Below are 18,133 nucleotides of genomic sequence, written 5' to 3' on the forward strand. Positions count from 1 at the left end.
TGGTAAATGGAATCCAAATGCAAGCTGGTTTGTAGAGAAGCCAAGGCGGATATCTGCTCGGTATCAAATGAAATGTAGAAGCTTGCACTGTTGCCCAGATTTGATTGGTAGCACTGCACAGTATGTCGGTGGGGAAATGCAATGAACGATGCACTTAATTGAAAAGACCTGTCTTTTATTTTACTCGAGTATTAGTTTCAAATATAATAACTGAAGGCATGCTTCTCGTTTGTCTCAGAGAAAAGCTTATTTCATTGCCTGCTGCAAACCATCATCATATTTTGCTGTCGTTTAATCTGTTGTTGTAATGTTGTAATTAAGTCATAGATTTCCTCGCTGATGCAATTCAGTACAACGCCTTCAACATGTTTATCTTTCATTTCAGCTAATATGAGTGATTAATATACAGTGTGTGTTTCAGTTTGCGTGACTGCTAGGCGGGAATGATTCCAGTGACCAGTAGGGTTTGTTTGACTCATTAGTTTAAGTAAACCTTAAACCCAAAATGTATATCAAACCTGAAACGAAACCTAAATTTACCCTCTTCTTTTTTACATCAACCTCCCCATCTATGGAGTTGAGGGATATCTGCGCTGAAAACTTCACTACCAATATCAATGATAAGCACAAACAATATCCTGAATATCATAAAGATAGTGTATAATATGTTACAAGAGGGTCCTTAACCTTTCTATGCCAAGGACCCCCACATGGCCATAGTCTCTGCCCCTATTGCAAAATTGCTTTAAAAAAAGAAAAAGTGTCAAGGTATTGTGAGGTTGTGAGCTTCTTTTCATTTTCCTCTCCTTTCCAATCCCCCCCCCCCCCCCCCTCTGGCGCCCCCTGAGTGCCACAACCCCCACTTTGAAAAGCACTGTGTTTTCTTACAGTCCATCCAAGATTTATGTCAGTAGGTGAGTCATACAGTACAGTAGATCTCGTCATGGGCACATAAAAACATCTGAAAGTAAATACAGATGTTCCCTGCTTAGTGCTTATATGTTTGTGTGTGCTGACAGTGCTCTAATAGCTTGAATGATATACAGTAGATCCTTTTATGTGTCTCCACCCAGTTAGAGAATAATGATGTGTGACCAACCTGATTTATCCATTCCAATGTGACTCACAATGCTGTCATCAGGCCACCTTCCCTCTGGCGTTTTGACCTTTAGTTCATCGTCTGTCAGTGCTCTCCAGGCACAACTGGACCTCAATGTGAAAAAGATACTGAAATATTGAGTGAGACTGTTGTCATTTTATACTTCTTTCTTTCTTTCTTTCTTTCTTTCTTTCTTTCTTTCTCGCAGCACCTAAAAGTGAGAAGCCACTGGACAGATCCAAGATGTCCGTCAAGTCATCGGGCCTGCAGCGTTCTCGCTCTGATGCAGGAAGGGACCACCATGGAGACTACCGCAAGCCCCCGTCAGGCTTAGTGAAGCCCAGTGTCGGAACCTCCTTCGGCTACAAGAAGCCACCCCCGGCCACTGGCACTGCCACGGTTATGACAGCAGGGGGCACCACCATCTCCAGTGGCTCAGCCACCGTGGGCAAGATCCCCAGGTCCTCTGGCATCCCTGTGAAACCCGTGGGCGGGGGAACACCTACAGGACGCAAGAACAGCTTCGATGCCAGCAGCGAGCATGGCTTCCTCGGGCCTAATGCCCGAAACAGCCTTCAGTACCGCAGCTTGCCGCGACCGGCCAAATCGAGCCCTCTCAGCGTGATTGGCCGCCCGGCGACGTCCCGGCCCACCTGTGGCACAATTGACGCCGGTCTGCTTAGCCTGAAACCCATGCCCCTTTCCTCCACGAGTCCACGGGCGAAGGAGCCTGCAACTTGCAGCAGTAAGATGGCCAACCGGAGCAGCAGCACAGGCCCTGTCAACCAGACAGACAGGGAGAAGGAGAAGGAGAGAGCCAAAGCCAAGGCTGTGGCCTCCGACATGGACTGCTGTTCTCTAAAAGGAGACAACAGCCAATCCGAGTGTACAGGAGAATCCACTCTAAAATTGCATGGTCTAAGACGGACCAGCAGTAGTAAATACCCTGAGCTGTCCTCACCCACTACACCAAGGTCTGTCAACATTGATGTTTCTATACTGTATCGTTGACAGAAATAAATACACCAACTATACAGAACCAGAAAAGATCATGTCACAACATGTTGTTTACATTATAGCATTCATTGTTGTCACTTGAGATGAGATCTACTTTTAAACAATAATAAAACTTTTTCAAATGACGTATACAACTGTTTATATAAGCAAGGGAATAAGCAACTGCTTGCTTCAGTATGTATTGTATTGTGTACTCATGCCTTATGCAGGACTTTGCGAATATCTCCGAACAGCATGTGTCAGGACTCACTCTTGTTTTCTGCGCCACCTGTTGACTGTTCTGTCTCCTCATGTCTAATTCATAGGATGCTCAACTGCAAGTCTCTGGGGCGTCCTCCTAGCTTGGCTCACCTAGACAAGGTCAACTCCAACAGCTTGGACTCTTGTGTGATCATCCAGGACCTGCCACCCAAAGTTCCCCCTTACTCCAAGCTCCAGGACCTGGCTGGGTCTCGCGTTGGCCCTCGCCTCACTCCCAGCCCGGCCCCTGTCCTTCACATCGACTCTCCTGGGTCTTACACCAGCGAGTGTCTGAGTGGGCGCAGCTCTCCCCTGCTGTACCCCAAGCTGTCGGGCATGCACCGCAGCATGGAGTCCCTGCCACTCCAGATGAGTGTCCCGCCCTGTGGGAGGTTTGTCAGGACAGAGGCACATTACAAAGAGGAGACAAGGGGCACGGGAACCTGGGGGGCAGGGAGCAGAACATCCCTAAACCTCCCTGACAGGTGGGTCATGGCTGGAGAGTTTTGGCACTCAGTGGTGTTGACACCTGTACGTACCTGTGCCGTTCCAAAGGGAGGAACAGTGTTAATCCTGTGGATTCCATTGGCTTCCCTTTCCAAATTTAAAGCCTGAGTTACTCTTAGCTGCGTGCAGCAGGTGTTGCACACCGAGAATAGCCAATCTACAAGCTCACAACGCATCTCAGTGAGGGGCGATTCACACTATGGGTCCCGGGTGCGCACTCGGGACCACTTGGCAGATGTTGTGGTAGTGTGAATGATGCGTAGTTGCGTACCGTTCCCGGGAAACAAAATAATAATGATGCTAAAGTAGAATCGATAGCAAACTAATCAAACACGACACTGGAGCGCAGAACTGACTGACACAGTGAATAGCAGGCAGGCTGACAGTGAAGTAGTATAACGGCAAAGAGTCAAAGAGGCAATGCAATGCAGTGTGTCTGGATTTATTGGAGACAATGTCGCAGAGTTGATGGTCAGTGTCCGTGCGCGCCAGCCATCAAGCACACAGCCACCTAGAGGATCAAAGTGTGTTATGCAAGTGTACCCGGGTGCGCTGTTGAATCTCGGGCAATGTGAATCATGGCCAGCGGGGACCAGGCAACTGTATTCAGAAACGGTTCGAATGAAATGGACTCAGTGTGAATCCCCTATCAGTGTGACGTGTTGAGAGCATGTAGATCTTTGTAAGACTGCGTGTGTTGCATCGCGTTGCGTTTGGACGGCGTCAAACAATTAACCAGGGCGAATGGATGACACCGTCCAAACGCAACCGTCGGCCGTGGAGCACCCTTCATTGACTAAAAAGGGGACATTCCCTGCGTTGACGCTGACGGACGCCTGATGGCTGCAGTGGAGCTTCTTTATACTGGTTCTTTCTACCTGTACTGTTTGATGAACTGTCTCTCATTATGTCTATTTATTATTCTCTCTATATTTATTGCAACTTGTCTTTTTTTACAGTTTGCAAACTGACAGGAACACCCTACCGAAGAAAGGCTTAGAGTATGTCTCAATAATAACTTCTCAATAATTACAAGAACATATGTATCTGAAGGCTTATGCTCCATCACAATTAATGCTCTCTCTCTTCTCTCTCATGTCAGACGCTACAGCTCCAGCCTATCAGATAGTGACGGAGCAGGGAAACATGGGAGGCGTCACTCCCACAACATTGTCAGCATGACGGAGAGCGACAGCCCACCTCAGCTGCCCTCCCCCACCCGTGCTCTGCTGCACCCCTCCTCTGGCAAAGCCCCTCCTCTCACCAACGTCGGTGAGTCTCCAACTTCATCAGCTTTCCTGCCAAGTTCCAAAAAGTTCTCCTGCCATGAGCGTTTAACCTGATAAGACTGCAGAGACTCGTTAAGCTGTCAAAATACCGTTGCTTATTGGCTGTTTAAGCTTTGCAAAAGAAGGACAAAGTGCATTCCATGTCAACTCACATTAGACCAGTTAACTACTTAACTACTAAGAAACACCATGTTGACATACTGTAGTTAATTATATATAATATACACACATGTGTTCTGAGGGGATATCACGTTATGCTATTAAACCAAGTGGAAAATGACTATGCCACATGTGGAGTCATTTAATTTTGGCTACAATATACTTACTATACAAAATAGAGAGGAAAGGTAATGGTATAGTGTGTGTGTGTGTGTGTGTGTGTGTGTGTGTGTGTGGGTGTGGGGTGTCACTTAATCTATATTTATCTCTTTGAATGTTGTGGGCCATCAGTGTCGTCTTACACTGTGTCATCAGAAATGGGGCAGCATGGTGTGTGTGTGTGTGTGTGTGTGTGTGTGTGTGTGTGTGTGTGCGTGTGCGCTTGTGCGCGACTGAGAAAGATTCAAACTTTTGGACACTGTTCTTACCCATACAGTTTAATTTCTGTCACTCTCCATCACAACCTCACTCTCTCAACCTTTCTTTCATCGTAGTTGCCCCGATTTCGAGTGGCACCCACAGGATTACCCGCTCTAACAGCATAGGCCCCCCCAGCGAATCAGCTTACGACCTCTATGGTACATCTCCCCTCGGCAGCAGTATGTCGCTGGCTGACAGACCCAAGAGCATGATGCGATCTGGGTCGTTCCGTGAGCCTGGCGAAGATGGTGAGCATGCTCAGAGAAGCCCCCTTCTAGGGAGCCACGCAGCATGACCTAAAGCCTGACTTATACATAGTCACACAAAGGTGTCCCGCACTGAAAACAACGCACTGTGAGCTTGTAGATCGGCTATTTTCAGCATAGGACACTGGTGTGCAGTGAAGTATAAATCAGGCTTATTCTGTACAAAATCTGTCTTGTTTTTCTGAACAGAGAGATAAAGAGCAAGTATTAGGGATGAGTTATATAAGGGCCTAATGAGCTGAAAGAAAACTGGGTCAGCTTATTAGTCCCATTTCTAAGACTTGCTCTCCATCTTTGCTTGGATGTACTTCATCTCTTTAGTATTGTCAGCACTCTATTTGATACTAGAGTCCATCATTTCCTCTCACTGTGTCACGCACACAACAATGTCGTACTGATCCTGTACATTGTGCTGTGTATATGTAGTAAATATGCATCGTACAGCAGAGAATGGGTAGCCAATAAAGTCTTCCACTTTCTCCTTTATTATTTTCCAGTGCATGGTTCTGTCCTCTCTCTGGCATCGAATGCCTCATCAACCTATTCCTCGGTGAGTACATAGTTATTTATCAACCTATTCCTCTGTGATTAGATAGTTACTTTTTGCAGACTTTGTTGCTTTTGTTGTTTATGAAATACCAAGTGTATTTATGAGCTAGCAAGTGCAGACAATGTGCAGGTGTATTTTAGTCCCTAGATAGTGCCTGTTGAAATGACAATGAAACTTGATATATCTTTATTGAGCAAGTGCAGACAATGTGCAGGTGTATTTTAGTCCCTTGATATTGCCTGTTGAAATAACAATGAAATAACAATCTCGATGACAACTGTAAATACAGTTCTAACCCTGGAATACAGTTCTAATTGCAATGGACTGTAAATACTGTAGGCTACATACAATCCAACAGTTACAATTATGTTGTAATTCATTTTGTTTTATTTCTATTGCATGGGAATCCTTTCTTTGCTTCTTTTTTCACAAATTTTTTCACATTCAGTTTTTTTTTAATTATAATTCAATATCATTGTAACATCTGTAACAAAACTGCAAAAAAAGAAAAAGAAAGATGTCAGTCTGAAGTGTGGCTGAGACAAAAATGCAGACATAGCAGCTTCTGGGTTACTCTGTTTTTAACTTCTGGTATACTGTACAGCAGTGTTTTTAAGTTCTGGTATACAGCAGTGTTGCCTACATTTAACTCTCTTGGGTTACCATGGTTTAAGTATATTTACATTCAGTGACCTCTTAACCCCTCTTGAACTCATTCTCGCAATCATGACCTCAAATGCCCGTCATACTGTAAGCATACTGTCCTGATACCAACTCCAAGCACATCATTTAACACCTGTTATCTATCTCTAGCGTCAAACATATTTACTATGTCTAGTTAGTGCCCTTATCTGCCCCCGAAGCTCACATTGTGACCCTATTCCCCCCTACTGTTTGTTTATTTACCTTCATGCTGTCTTTAGAACGAGGAGAGGATACAAGGAGAGGTAAGGCAAACGGGCTGGTCCTCTTCTGCTCACTCTATGTCCGTTTCTCCAAAAGCATGTCTCCATTCCACCAAGTCCATCCATCCAACTGTGTTTTCACTCTGTCTTGAATGAGTTCACAGCCAGCGTCATTTCCATTAATATCATCCACAATGTCTGTCCACACACATTATAACAAATTTAATGAATAATGTCAGTGCCAGTAGCAGATTTAACATTAACGATTGACCCAGATTTGACTGTAGGCCTATTAAGAATCATTCTGATCAATATGTATAAAAACATGTTGGTGCACTGTTGTGACATTTCATGGCTGTACAGTATTTCATTATCATGGTAAAAGCCAGACATAACATCCACCATACAGTACTTGTGTGATCAGTGTCAATTTGTCTGTAAAGTGCAGTCTCCACACTGCTTGGTCTTACTGTCCACTCTTTTCACAGCAAATCCGCAAATTGAGACGAGAACTGGAGTCTTCCCAGGAGAAGGTTGCCACCTTGACCACCCAGCTCAGTGCCAATGTATGTATACTAAAATCCGCCGGTATACCACCAGTTTCAGCTTACTGTAGTTCCCCCTTGTAATTGACAGTAGTACAGACAATAGATTTGTCAAAGGAATATTTTCTAGCTTCCCTTTGGCAAACCAATCTTGCAATGTCTGTGTTGGATGCATCCATTATAAGTGTTTGGTCTGAGTGAGAATGCATCATGTAAATTGTACTGCCGCTGGACAGAAGAGATTATGTTGATCCATTACTTGTAACTGAGGTTTTACCACCCAAGCCATATTAAAATATATGCATTAGGCATTAGGCTTCAGCTAACGTTGTTTAGTCTATTAGTCACCATACTCCAAGTAAAGGATGATCAATATTCAACAATGAGATGTGTGATTATCGAAGAATTATGCAGGATATGGAGGCTAATTCCACATAATATGTTCCACAGAATCCATTATTTTTAAATAACCATACGGCTCAGAATTATCTCTATTTGCATTGTATCAGCATTTGGATATTTGAGGATATAATTCAAAATTATTTCAAAATTAAATGTTTTGGTATCTGTTTTGGATGTCCAATGGGCATTGAAGAAGAAAAAGAATCAGAAGAGGGTCTTGGAGTGGTAGCAGAGTTCCCTGTCCCCTATTGAATCAGTCAGTTGTCTTATTTTCACAATGTCAGACATGTTTTATGTTCTCCCAAAAGGTCCAAAGTTGTATTGAAATCCATTTTGGGTTTTTAAAGATATTTTTGGCTTTTTCTGCCTTTATTGATAGTTTGGAAAGTAATTTGACAGGAAATGGGTAGAGAGATGGGGGGACGGGGGGACGGGGGGGACGACACGCGGCAAAGGCCGTCGGGATCGGGAGTCGAACCCGCAACACGCCATCAGGCTGGCTCAACAGCCTAGGTGCCCAGACGGTTGAGCTAACGGTCCGGGCCTCCATGTTGGGTTTTAAGGATAGCTTTGAGCTAACATTAGCTTAAAAATACACAATACACAATCACAGACTGTATACACATATATTTTGATTAAAATCTATGAAATATCAAGTATTCCCTGTGGCTATGGTATAAATTAATAATATATACTTTCAGCATGATGCGCTATGAAATAGTTATAATGATTAATGGAACCCCTGAACTACAACCTTTATAAACACTATTAGAGATATCCTAGTCACCTAGTGTGTGTTACAGTATGTGGTGTGTGAAATAACCAGAGCTTAGTTTCATAGTAAATAGATCTAATGTGATAACAGCAACGTCCACTGCAAATAACCAACAAATCAACAAGAGCAAATTTGTCAGATGTGTTTGTGTGTGAGCTTGAGTCAGTGTAAATCCATAATAGGACCATGAACTTGTAGGGCTGCACGATCCCGATTATCAGTTACTTTAAGTAATATTTTAATAGTGATTCTTTATATATATACTGTATATAAGGAAACATATTTTTTGCTTTTATCCATTTTAAAATACAAACAAAACGGATATAACAAAACACGAGACAATAAAATGCTAATTAATCGTTATTAATTAATAATAATTCTAAGTCACAGTTATTGTTCATGTTTTTTTGTGTGGAAAGGGGTGTTTTTTACTATTTTCTTAATGTGTCTGTTGCTCATTGTGCATATCAGCCTCTGTGATTGTATTACTCCTCTGTGAGGCTGATGGATGGAGAAGTTGCACAGTGTTCTGTTTCTATTAAACTCTGTATACTTTTTAAAAGGTACAGCATCTAACCAATATACTTAGATTAATTGGGCAGCCCTACTTCGAACCCAGGCCTAATGCCGCTGTCCCTCTTTCCTCCTTGTACTTTTGGACTGACCGCTGCCCCCTGCTTGGCTCCCATTGATCCACGCCATTGGATGTTGGGTGTATCAGCTTGGCCAGGTTTGTTCCACTGTCACTTCCAGAACCTTCTCTCCATCTGTACGGTGTCGCATGATTCCTTTTGAGTGAAGCCCAGGCTTCACCTCGAAGCATGTTGACCATTATCATTACAGTAAACCACACACTGACCTTGACATTCCATCACCAAAGGAAACAGAAAGATCTGTTGCAAAGCAACTGGAACAGAAGAAACATAACATAACATCTAATGCTGCAGTCATGAAACACATCACATTCAGTACTAAACTCTAAACATGCTAAATTTGGTTGAAGAGGTCTGTGCCCAGGCGTCACATCGCTGTCATCCCTCACATCTGGCACCTAACCCCTTCTTTCATCTAGCTGGTCATTGCTCCCTCCCTCCCATGTCTTCCCTGCAGAAGGAGAGAGCTACTGTATTCGCTTGATCCTGAACCTGTGAGACAGCAGACCTTTCTGTTGCAGCCTGTGACTTATCTCTCTCTCCTGTCTTTGTTTGTTTGTCTATGCTCTCTCTCTCTCTCTCTCTCTCTCTCTCTCTCTGTCTCTCTGTGTATCTTAAAAGGCTAACCTGGTAGCGGCATTTGAGCAGAGCCTGGCGCTGATGACAGCACGCCTACAGACACTGTCTGCCTCCTCAGAACAGAAGGTATCACACAGAAATCAGGTTTCAGTTTTATTTTATTTTATTATAATAATGTTATTTCATTTAATTGGAAAGTTAGAGCATTTTGTATTATTTTAGCAGCCTAGCACCTTACCCTTCTCATATTTATATGTTCACTGTGTTGTTTTTATACTGTGCTGAATAAATAAATACAAATACATACATTATCCTAGCTCTTTAAAATAAATACCCCAAAACACCAATACCCTTACAGGGAATAACCTTGAAAACGGCCCAAGGAAAATTTCCAGTTGTGGACTAATTGATGGAAATATAAGTTGGAACAGTCTTGAAAAGAAAACACAGGCAGAATTGTATTCCATTATGTACTAGGTCTGATGTTTCAAGCTCACATGGTGGCCTCCCCAAATAAAAGTTACATTTGCTACAAACTGTGAGTAGCATGTGTGGCACTCCATATAGGTGTAATTTAAATCACTTTGGCCTTGTGTTTAGAGGCACCTCAGTGTGCCATCCACATTTGGGATTAGATCACACTCTATTTAGCAATACTTTGTAAAACAGGCCCTTGAAGCCAATCAGAGTATGACAAAGCTTAATAATAAATGCTCATCATAACTGTGTGAGGTTAGGACAAATCAGTAAGAGTAATAGCTGGAGTTATTATTTTAGGAGAATGTGAAATAGTCGGACATGTGGCCTAAATTATTTATTATAGTGCCACCATGAGGCCGTCAGGCCGATTTGAAAATAATTGTGGCGGAGGTTCTTCCTTGGCCTATTGGAGCATGAATGCAAAGTTTCACACTGATTGGTCCAGTGAGATTAGTTGTAAACTCACTGTCTGACACAAGGGGCAAAAACATGGTCTTCATCTTCTGGCCTGTCGGCCTGGCAAACATGATAACTAAGTTTATTTAAACTTATTTTTCACTGTCACTTCTACAGGAATCTGAGTTGTCTGAGCTGAAAGATACCATTGAGATTTTGAAGGTCAAAAACACTGAAGCGCAGGAAATCATCCAGGTGGCTTTGAGTAACCCAGAACCAGAGGTCACACCAACAGGTAGGGGTCAAACGCTGTATCATTCTGTATATCATTTTTTTAATAAGTAGGCCAAGTATAATTTTGGAAGGAAAAACGTTCCTGAGATGTGGCAAACAGTATGCCTTCTTCATACCCTGAAGAAGGCTATAACCGGCGAAACGTCGGTTCAATAAAAGTCTCTAGCATCGTGACTACGAGCTGTGCGGCCTCTTTTCTATTCTTTCTTTGTCCAAGCCTACTGATCCATTCCCAACGAGTTTCCCTGAACATCCACCCATTTGTTCTTGTTACCTTGACCTTGATTGTGACCTTAACATGCACATTTGTTCTCGGGTTATATTGTTCACAGACAATCTGCAATCTGCAATGGAGAAAGCGTACAGAATCTTTTTTTCCCTTCCTAAATTGGACTAATTTGCTTCCAGCATCTTCATGAGACTGTTTTGCAGAGTGCACAGTAGCACTCCCATTCAACTTACCTACTGTATGTATTATTTTCATCTGGCGAACAGAACTGCTGATCAACCGTCAGAACTCGTCAGAGAGCCTCTCCAGCCTCAAGAGCCTCGAGAGCACCACCAGCCACTCCAGTCTGGGTAGTCTGAAGGAGCAGGAAGCCAAGAAGAAGAAGAAGAAGAGCTGGGTGAGCGCTGAATGGTGCATGAATCTGTGCATGGTGCTGTCCCTGTGTCATAGAATGAATCTGTGCATGGTGCTGTCCCTGTGTCATAGAATGAATCTGTGCATGGTGCTGTCCCTGTGTCATAGAATGAATCTGTGCATGGTGCTGTCCCTGTGTCATAGAATGAATCTGTGCATGGTGCTGTCCCTGTGTCATAGAATGAATCTGTGCATGGTGCTGTCCCTGTGTCATAGAATGAATCTGTGCATGGTGCTGTCCCTGTGTCATAGAATGAATCTGTGCATGGTGCTGTCCCTGTGTCATAGAATGAATCTGTGCATGGTGCTGTCCCTGGGTCATAGAATGAATCTGTGCATGGTGCTGTCCCTGTGTCATAGAATGAATCTGTGCATGGTGCTGTCCCTGTGTCATAGAATGAATCTGTGCATGGTGCTGTCCCTGTGTCATAGAATGAATCTGTGCATGGTGCTGTCCCTGTGTCATAGAATGAATCTGTGCATGGTGCTGTCCCTGTGTCATAGAATGAATCTGTGCATGGTGCTGTCCCTGTGTCATAGAATGAATCTGTGCATGGTGCTGTCCCTGTGTCATAGAATGAATCTGTGCATGGTGCTGTCCCTGTGTCATAGAATGAATCTGTGCATGGTGCTGTCCCTGTGTCATAGAATGAATCTGTGCATGGTGCTGTCCCTGTGTCATATAATTAATCTGTGCATGGTGCTGTCCCTGTGTCATAGAATGAATCTGTGCATGGTGCTGTCCCTGGGTCATATAATGCTCACAAAACAGTTCTCAGTGTTTCCATAAAGGTCAGATGCACACCATGGGTGCTTGGATGATTCAGAGAACATCAGATATGTTGTCAATAACCACCAGATATCCAAAACGGTTACTTTTCAGGAGTCTAATTCAATAGCAAAAACAGCAGGGAATACAGAAAGAGGTCCAAGGCACTCTGCTACGGTCAAGTAAAAAAGCCTTTATTGAAGCGGCATCTCGGCAAAGAGCATTAAAAAGAAAGACCTACGCGTTTCGGCTTTGTATTCTCATTATCGAACCCTCGCCAATGAACACCTGTTTACAGTTTGTACAACCGCACGGACCACGGCAGCGCTTCTTCTTCGCTTCTTCAAAGCAAAAAATAGCAGATCTACAAGCTCAAAACATGCTGCATCGTGACACGTTTTGAGCTTAATGAAACTTTGATGTGGGAAAAAAAAAAAAATGGACTGGAGATACATGGTTTCTGCCGTACAGCAACGATATAAGTGACATTGAAACCTATTATGGTTGTAGTCATTAGTCACATACTGAACGCCTTTGTGCTGACGCTCACACATAACCAGTGTTCTGCTTGACCTCTCTTTCTGTTTGTCCTTCTGCATGTGTGTATGTACACTGTACAGTATGTGATTCTCTGCTTTCCCTGTTACAATAGACTGTTAATGTATGCCTTTGATCTCTCTCCCATGCTTCCATGCTTTTTATTTCAGGTGTACGAGGTGAGTAATTTACAGAGTCCCATAAGCCCAAATCCCCTGACCACTTTTCCCTTTCCAGCTTGCAGCCCCCTTTATGAGTCGTAATAGTAGTGAAATATTTGGAAGATAAGTCTCTTGTGATATAGAAATCTTACAGTTAATTTCCGGACTCGCTGTGCTGTGGCCATATTTGATCATTTTAAACATCATGCTGATATTTTAAGTATGATTTGAATTAGCTACAGTAGATATTCCACATATTGAAATTCTTCTCTGTCAGAGGAACTAAAAAGTTGATGAATTAAGTAATAATTTCAGAAGTGTTAACGTGCTGTGAAATTAGAATTCCCTGTTAGAGCGTATTTAAGTTATCTGTTGTACACAGACAAAAGATATACTAGGTTTTGATTACTGTTGAGTACTGTTTAGTTACAATTGTTAGGTGATAATCATCTCTGGTAACAAAGCTAGAAACGGCATTAAAACAAGACTGTGATATATTTGTATTACAGTATATCACAATTTTGGGTGCGTTTTCATCTTAACCATTAATTTGTTGTTGTGGTATTATACATAAATACATACAATGATATCCATAAACAGGGTAAAACTACAGTACACTCATACAGCAGCAAGAAAGAGTTTGAGCCCACATACAATACTTTACAGTTTCAAATTTGCTAGGCTACATAAGATTTGCTTTGGGAGGCTTGATGGAGGGGAAAGGAACTGGCAGCTTTGACTCCTCCCCCAGGTTGGCAGAGGAAGTGTAGCGCCCAGCATTACATTAGATAATTGACACTGGGGGATAAAAAATTGTTGCAAAATCGTGGGATAAAAATTATATAAAAGGACAGAGAGAGAGGAGGGACATGGCTTGGATTTGAACCTGGGTCCTCATAAGGAGCGCTTCAGTCTTTGAATAATCTGGTCAATCTGCGCCAATCTGAGCCACCAGGCACCCAGTATACTGTTATTTTTATATGGCTTGGCTAACTGTGCACTGAGCCAAAGCCATGTGGTCTGCTTTTTCCATCTCACAGTACTCTATTCCGTGAATGGTCATTAAAAGTTAAAACCCAGGGTTTATGAGCTGCACTGTTTAATTTGTGTGTTCTCTGCTCATTGCTGACTAAGCTGAGTCAATATTGTCATTATACATGCATCCAACTGACCAGTAATTCACCATTCTGCCAGATTACTTCAGGGTATTCCTGTCCATCCTGTTCTGCCTCAGAAAAGTGGACATAAGTTAGAGTTAGAAATGGAAGTGATTTGAGTATTTATTATTATTACTCACTGGGTAAATTGTTAATTTATAGATTCAAACCTACAGTATAGCATGAACCAGGTGGTTACTGAAAACCAAGTGGATCAGATTGTTTGGACAATCCCATGACAGCTTGGGAAAGTCACCTGTTCATGCGATCAACATCTTGCCCAACACTATCAGAGGTGTTGTTATAATGTAAACTACAAACTATAGCCATCTGGCATTCCAAGACGTTTAAAATAAATACTGATAATGATTTCAAATGTTACTTGGCCTGGGTCTGTTCGTCAGACCTTGGCTGACAGTAAGCTTATTTCCTCTCTGAACAGCTACGGAGCTCCTTCAACAAAGCCTTCAATAAGAAGGGTTCCAAGCTCTCAGCCTCGTATGCTGACATCGAGGAGATAACCACCCCAGAAACCTCTGCACCCTCATCCCCCAAAGTCCACCATGATGAGGACAACCGTTCCGCAACGATAAAGTCCTCTACATCGGCATCTTCCTCCGGGTGAGATCACAGAGCACGCCCAGATGATCACTGCAACACATGGCACACATACATTTCAATTGTCTAATGACAGATAAATACTGTACATGTCCACATTGGAATTACAACCACAATTTTTGATGTTGCCAAGACTCATTTCCTGTTATTCTACTTTTGGCAATTATTTAAACACATGTTATCCTTCCAAGATATTGTGTGTGTGTGTGTGTGTGTGTGTGTGTGTGTGTGTGTGTGTGTGTGTGTGTGTGTGTGTGTGTGTGTGTGTGTGTGTGTGTGTGTGTGTGTGTGTGTGTGTGTGTGTGTGTGTGCGTGTGCGTGTGCGCCACTATGTTCATTCATCTGACATTTTTGACATCGATAATACATGTCTGCAATCCGTGATTGATCACTTGGTCAGTAGTTAATGAGCACTAAAGCATCTTATTGTGTGATGTCATTCAAATTTCGTGACCCATTTTCACAAACTCGACATCGGCAGACACTGCGGAGACGGTGACGTCGAGGATGACAGGATGGTATCCAACCTTCGTTCAAAACTCTGGGAGAAGGAAAGGAAACTTACGGACATCCGCTTGGAGGCCCTCAGTTCCGCCAGTCAGTTGGAACAGCTGCAGGACGCCATGACGAGCATGGAGGTAACGTGTGATCAATGTGTTAGATTAAACAGGGTGCTCCAGGGCCCCCTCCTTTTTCCCTTTACACCAAGGGCTCCATTTTCCTCACCGCTAAACCCCTTATCCCTAAACTTCTTTGCCATTTTTTTACTAATTTGCAAAACATTTTTGAATAGTTAAAATGGCCAGTTTACAAGCTCACAACGTGTCAATGTAGATTGTCTAGTTGAACTATTCAAAAATGTTTTTCAAAATAGTAAACAAAAGGCAAAGAAGTTTAGGGATAAGGGGTTTAACGGTGGCAAAAATGGAGCCCCAAATCTCTGAAAATAGCCATTTTGAGCTTGTAGATCCACTGTGCCACCGAGGTACTGCAGCTCGAGCGGCACTGGGCCTATGGGAGGGGAATTCGGTGCCGTCTCTATTATTTATAACTCTGTGATCCACTGTTTTCGGCCAGTGTTCACTTCATTTTGGCGAATGTTCGTTTGATAAATTAGTTGCGAAATGGTCTTGAAAGAGGATTGTGTGATGATGCTGGTACACTCTTTAACACTTTTAGCAATGATTTGCTTTTTCACATACCTAAAACGCTATTGATTTATCATTTAATTATGCTGCTGCTATCTTTACAATATGCATCTGTGAAAAGGGGCTGTTTTCTTTAGTCAATGAATATCCATTGGAATTGGTTGACTAATCAATTTGATTTGTTTATTTAATCAAAATCAATATATAACATTTTGTGTATTAATTTAGTAAAAATGTATTAAAATTATGGTCATTACATTGCAATTACACCATTTTAATTGTGTATTACAATACTTCCTGAAGTGGAGTTGACTAATTGTAATACTGCTGGTTTTGTCTGTAGATGACAGTGGAGAGCTTGAAGACTGAGAATGACAAGCTGAAGACAGGTGGCCCCTCCCCCTCTCCGGGCCCTTCTAACTCTGTCTCGCAGTCTTCAGGTCTCACAACCCTCGGGGGTTCATCACCGCGTCAATCTGTTGCCATGCACATGCCCAAAAGCTACAGCAGGGGGCTGAGTGACGGGAGCAACTCAGGTGACACTCCTCCCCAACACTGACCTAGAATTCATTGAATCCCCCACAAGGACGTCTGGGCTCCCATAAAAGTTGGGTTTGCCACATACGACAAGCCTTGTATTATTGCCTACAATCTACTTTTAGTTAGGGATTTAGTAGACGCTCCTAATCCAGGGCGATTTACATTAAGCAAGAACAACACATGGCAATACATCGAATACATATAGACAAATAGTCATAAGCAAGCTAGGAATCTAACATCCGTCTAACAGTAGAATATCTGTAGAATGAAACTGAGTATACACTATAGAGTGCTAAGTCTACATAATATGCTTTCTAAATTACATAAGTTTAGCCTTTGCATACGCCTGCAAGGTCGTCAAGGCTAGGGCAAGTGCTTAAGTGGTTAAGGTGAAGTCGGAAGAGGTACGTTTTCAGACTACCTGTTTAGCCCAGGTCTAGTGGTAGACATACATCTTACAGTATCTCCATCAATGTCAGTGCTCAATTAGTGTCTTAATCATGGGGTCTTTCATTGATTCAAAATGAGCTTAATTAAGATTAAGTGTATTAAGAGAACCAGGGACATCCACATACGTTAAGCCCAAACCACACCGGTAGGGACTCCTTGGTACAAAACCGTTTTAAGGTCAACCACACCAATGCAACTCATTTCCTTTAGGCTATATGATGTGTAAAAGTATGTACTTCATTCTGTGCAATTCATTCTAGTGCCTACGGAGCAAAACCCAGATTAATTTAACTGTAATGTTTACACTATGAGTTAAATGAACTGGGTAGCTTACTTCATAACATGTGGCACTACAGGTGCCTAATCTTTGTTTTTGTTTTTTTTCCGACAGATGTCTTCACAGATTCCATCAGTCTGTCCTTACAGAGAGACGACCACCGTGTCAGGGTTGTTGTCTCCATTGCCGATTTACATGTCTTCAAAGACGTAAGTATTTTCACACGTTGTGGTTAATCTCCCATGGACCCATCAGTATTTACTGTATTGCTTCCAGCAGCGCTATAATCAAATATTTGTACTGTACTTCCAGGGTTTCCCAAACAATGAGTCAGGACCCATTTTGGAGTTGCTCACCCATTTTCATGGGGTTTGACTAAAAAAATGAAAATAATTTTTATATATTAATATATTTATTTATATATATATTTTTTATAAAATATATATTATATTTCTTATATATATATATATATATATATATATATATATATATATATATATAAATAAGAAATATAATATATAATCTTTTTTTAAACACACATATTTTTCAAAGGAAATCCAGAAATAAAACAAACGAACAATTGAGAAATTGTGAAAATAGCAGTATAAGTTCACAATATTATATTTTAAACACACATCTTTTTCAAAGGAAATCCAGAAATAAAACAAACAAACAATTGAGAAAATAGCAGATCAATACTGTATAAAATCAAAACATTATGTCACAAGGTGACGCATTGTGGACTTTGTAGATCGTTATTAATTCATAATGTAATTTTGTAAGCCTCCTGTCTGGGTCCTGGCTGAAACTTCTGGGTACCCCTACTGTACTGTACTGTACTGTACTGTACTGTACTGTACTGTACTGTACTGTACTGTACTGTACTGTACTGTACTGTACGTTTTATTACCTATCACTCCCATTGTTCATTGGATAGGAGGTGAAACAACAGGACTTCTTCATTGGTACAGTCAGGGTGAATGGCAGGATGGATTGGTCCATGCTGGATTCAGCTGTCAGCCAGGCTTTTAAGGTGAGATAATGTCCTCAGATGACATGGTTCGCATAAGATGGTTCACCTTCATTTCTATGAACTAGATGTACACATTGTGGCAGTGTATACTGTGCAACAAAATCATTAGTGTTAATTTAACTCTTGAGATTGACACATTTAGTGATCATGTCATGCATTCAGAATGCGCTATTAACTTTGTTTAGTTTGAACTTGAATTACCCTGAAAAGGATCCAAAGCTTGT

The 18,133-nt window shown here is 42.0% G+C and overlaps 1 protein-coding gene across 1 annotated transcript in view; it reads left to right on the forward strand.

Annotated features, from left to right (window-relative positions):
* The window catches only part of nav1b (neuron navigator 1b), a 77,083-nt gene that overhangs the window by 50,171 nt on the left and 8,779 nt on the right, over positions 1-18,133 (forward strand). Inside the window, exons 9-24 of the mRNA XM_080793194.1 lie at positions 1,308-2,073; positions 2,422-2,841; positions 3,823-3,864; positions 3,966-4,135; positions 4,806-4,979; positions 5,495-5,547; positions 6,471-6,494; positions 6,941-7,018; positions 9,449-9,532; positions 10,460-10,577; positions 11,072-11,202; positions 14,286-14,464; positions 14,943-15,099; positions 15,953-16,145; positions 16,991-17,085; positions 17,814-17,909. Coding sequence (XP_080649320.1) covers positions 1,308-2,073; positions 2,422-2,841; positions 3,823-3,864; positions 3,966-4,135; positions 4,806-4,979; positions 5,495-5,547; positions 6,471-6,494; positions 6,941-7,018; positions 9,449-9,532; positions 10,460-10,577; positions 11,072-11,202; positions 14,286-14,464; positions 14,943-15,099; positions 15,953-16,145; positions 16,991-17,085; positions 17,814-17,909 — 2,780 coding nt within the window. The remainder of the gene's footprint in view (positions 1-1,307; positions 2,074-2,421; positions 2,842-3,822; positions 3,865-3,965; positions 4,136-4,805; positions 4,980-5,494; positions 5,548-6,470; positions 6,495-6,940; positions 7,019-9,448; positions 9,533-10,459; positions 10,578-11,071; positions 11,203-14,285; positions 14,465-14,942; positions 15,100-15,952; positions 16,146-16,990; positions 17,086-17,813; positions 17,910-18,133) is intronic.

This window comes from Protomyctophum bolini (genome assembly GCF_963924005.1).
Source record: "Protomyctophum bolini genome assembly, chromosome: 2".
Taxonomy (NCBI): domain Eukaryota; kingdom Metazoa; phylum Chordata; class Actinopteri; order Myctophiformes; family Myctophidae; genus Protomyctophum; species Protomyctophum bolini.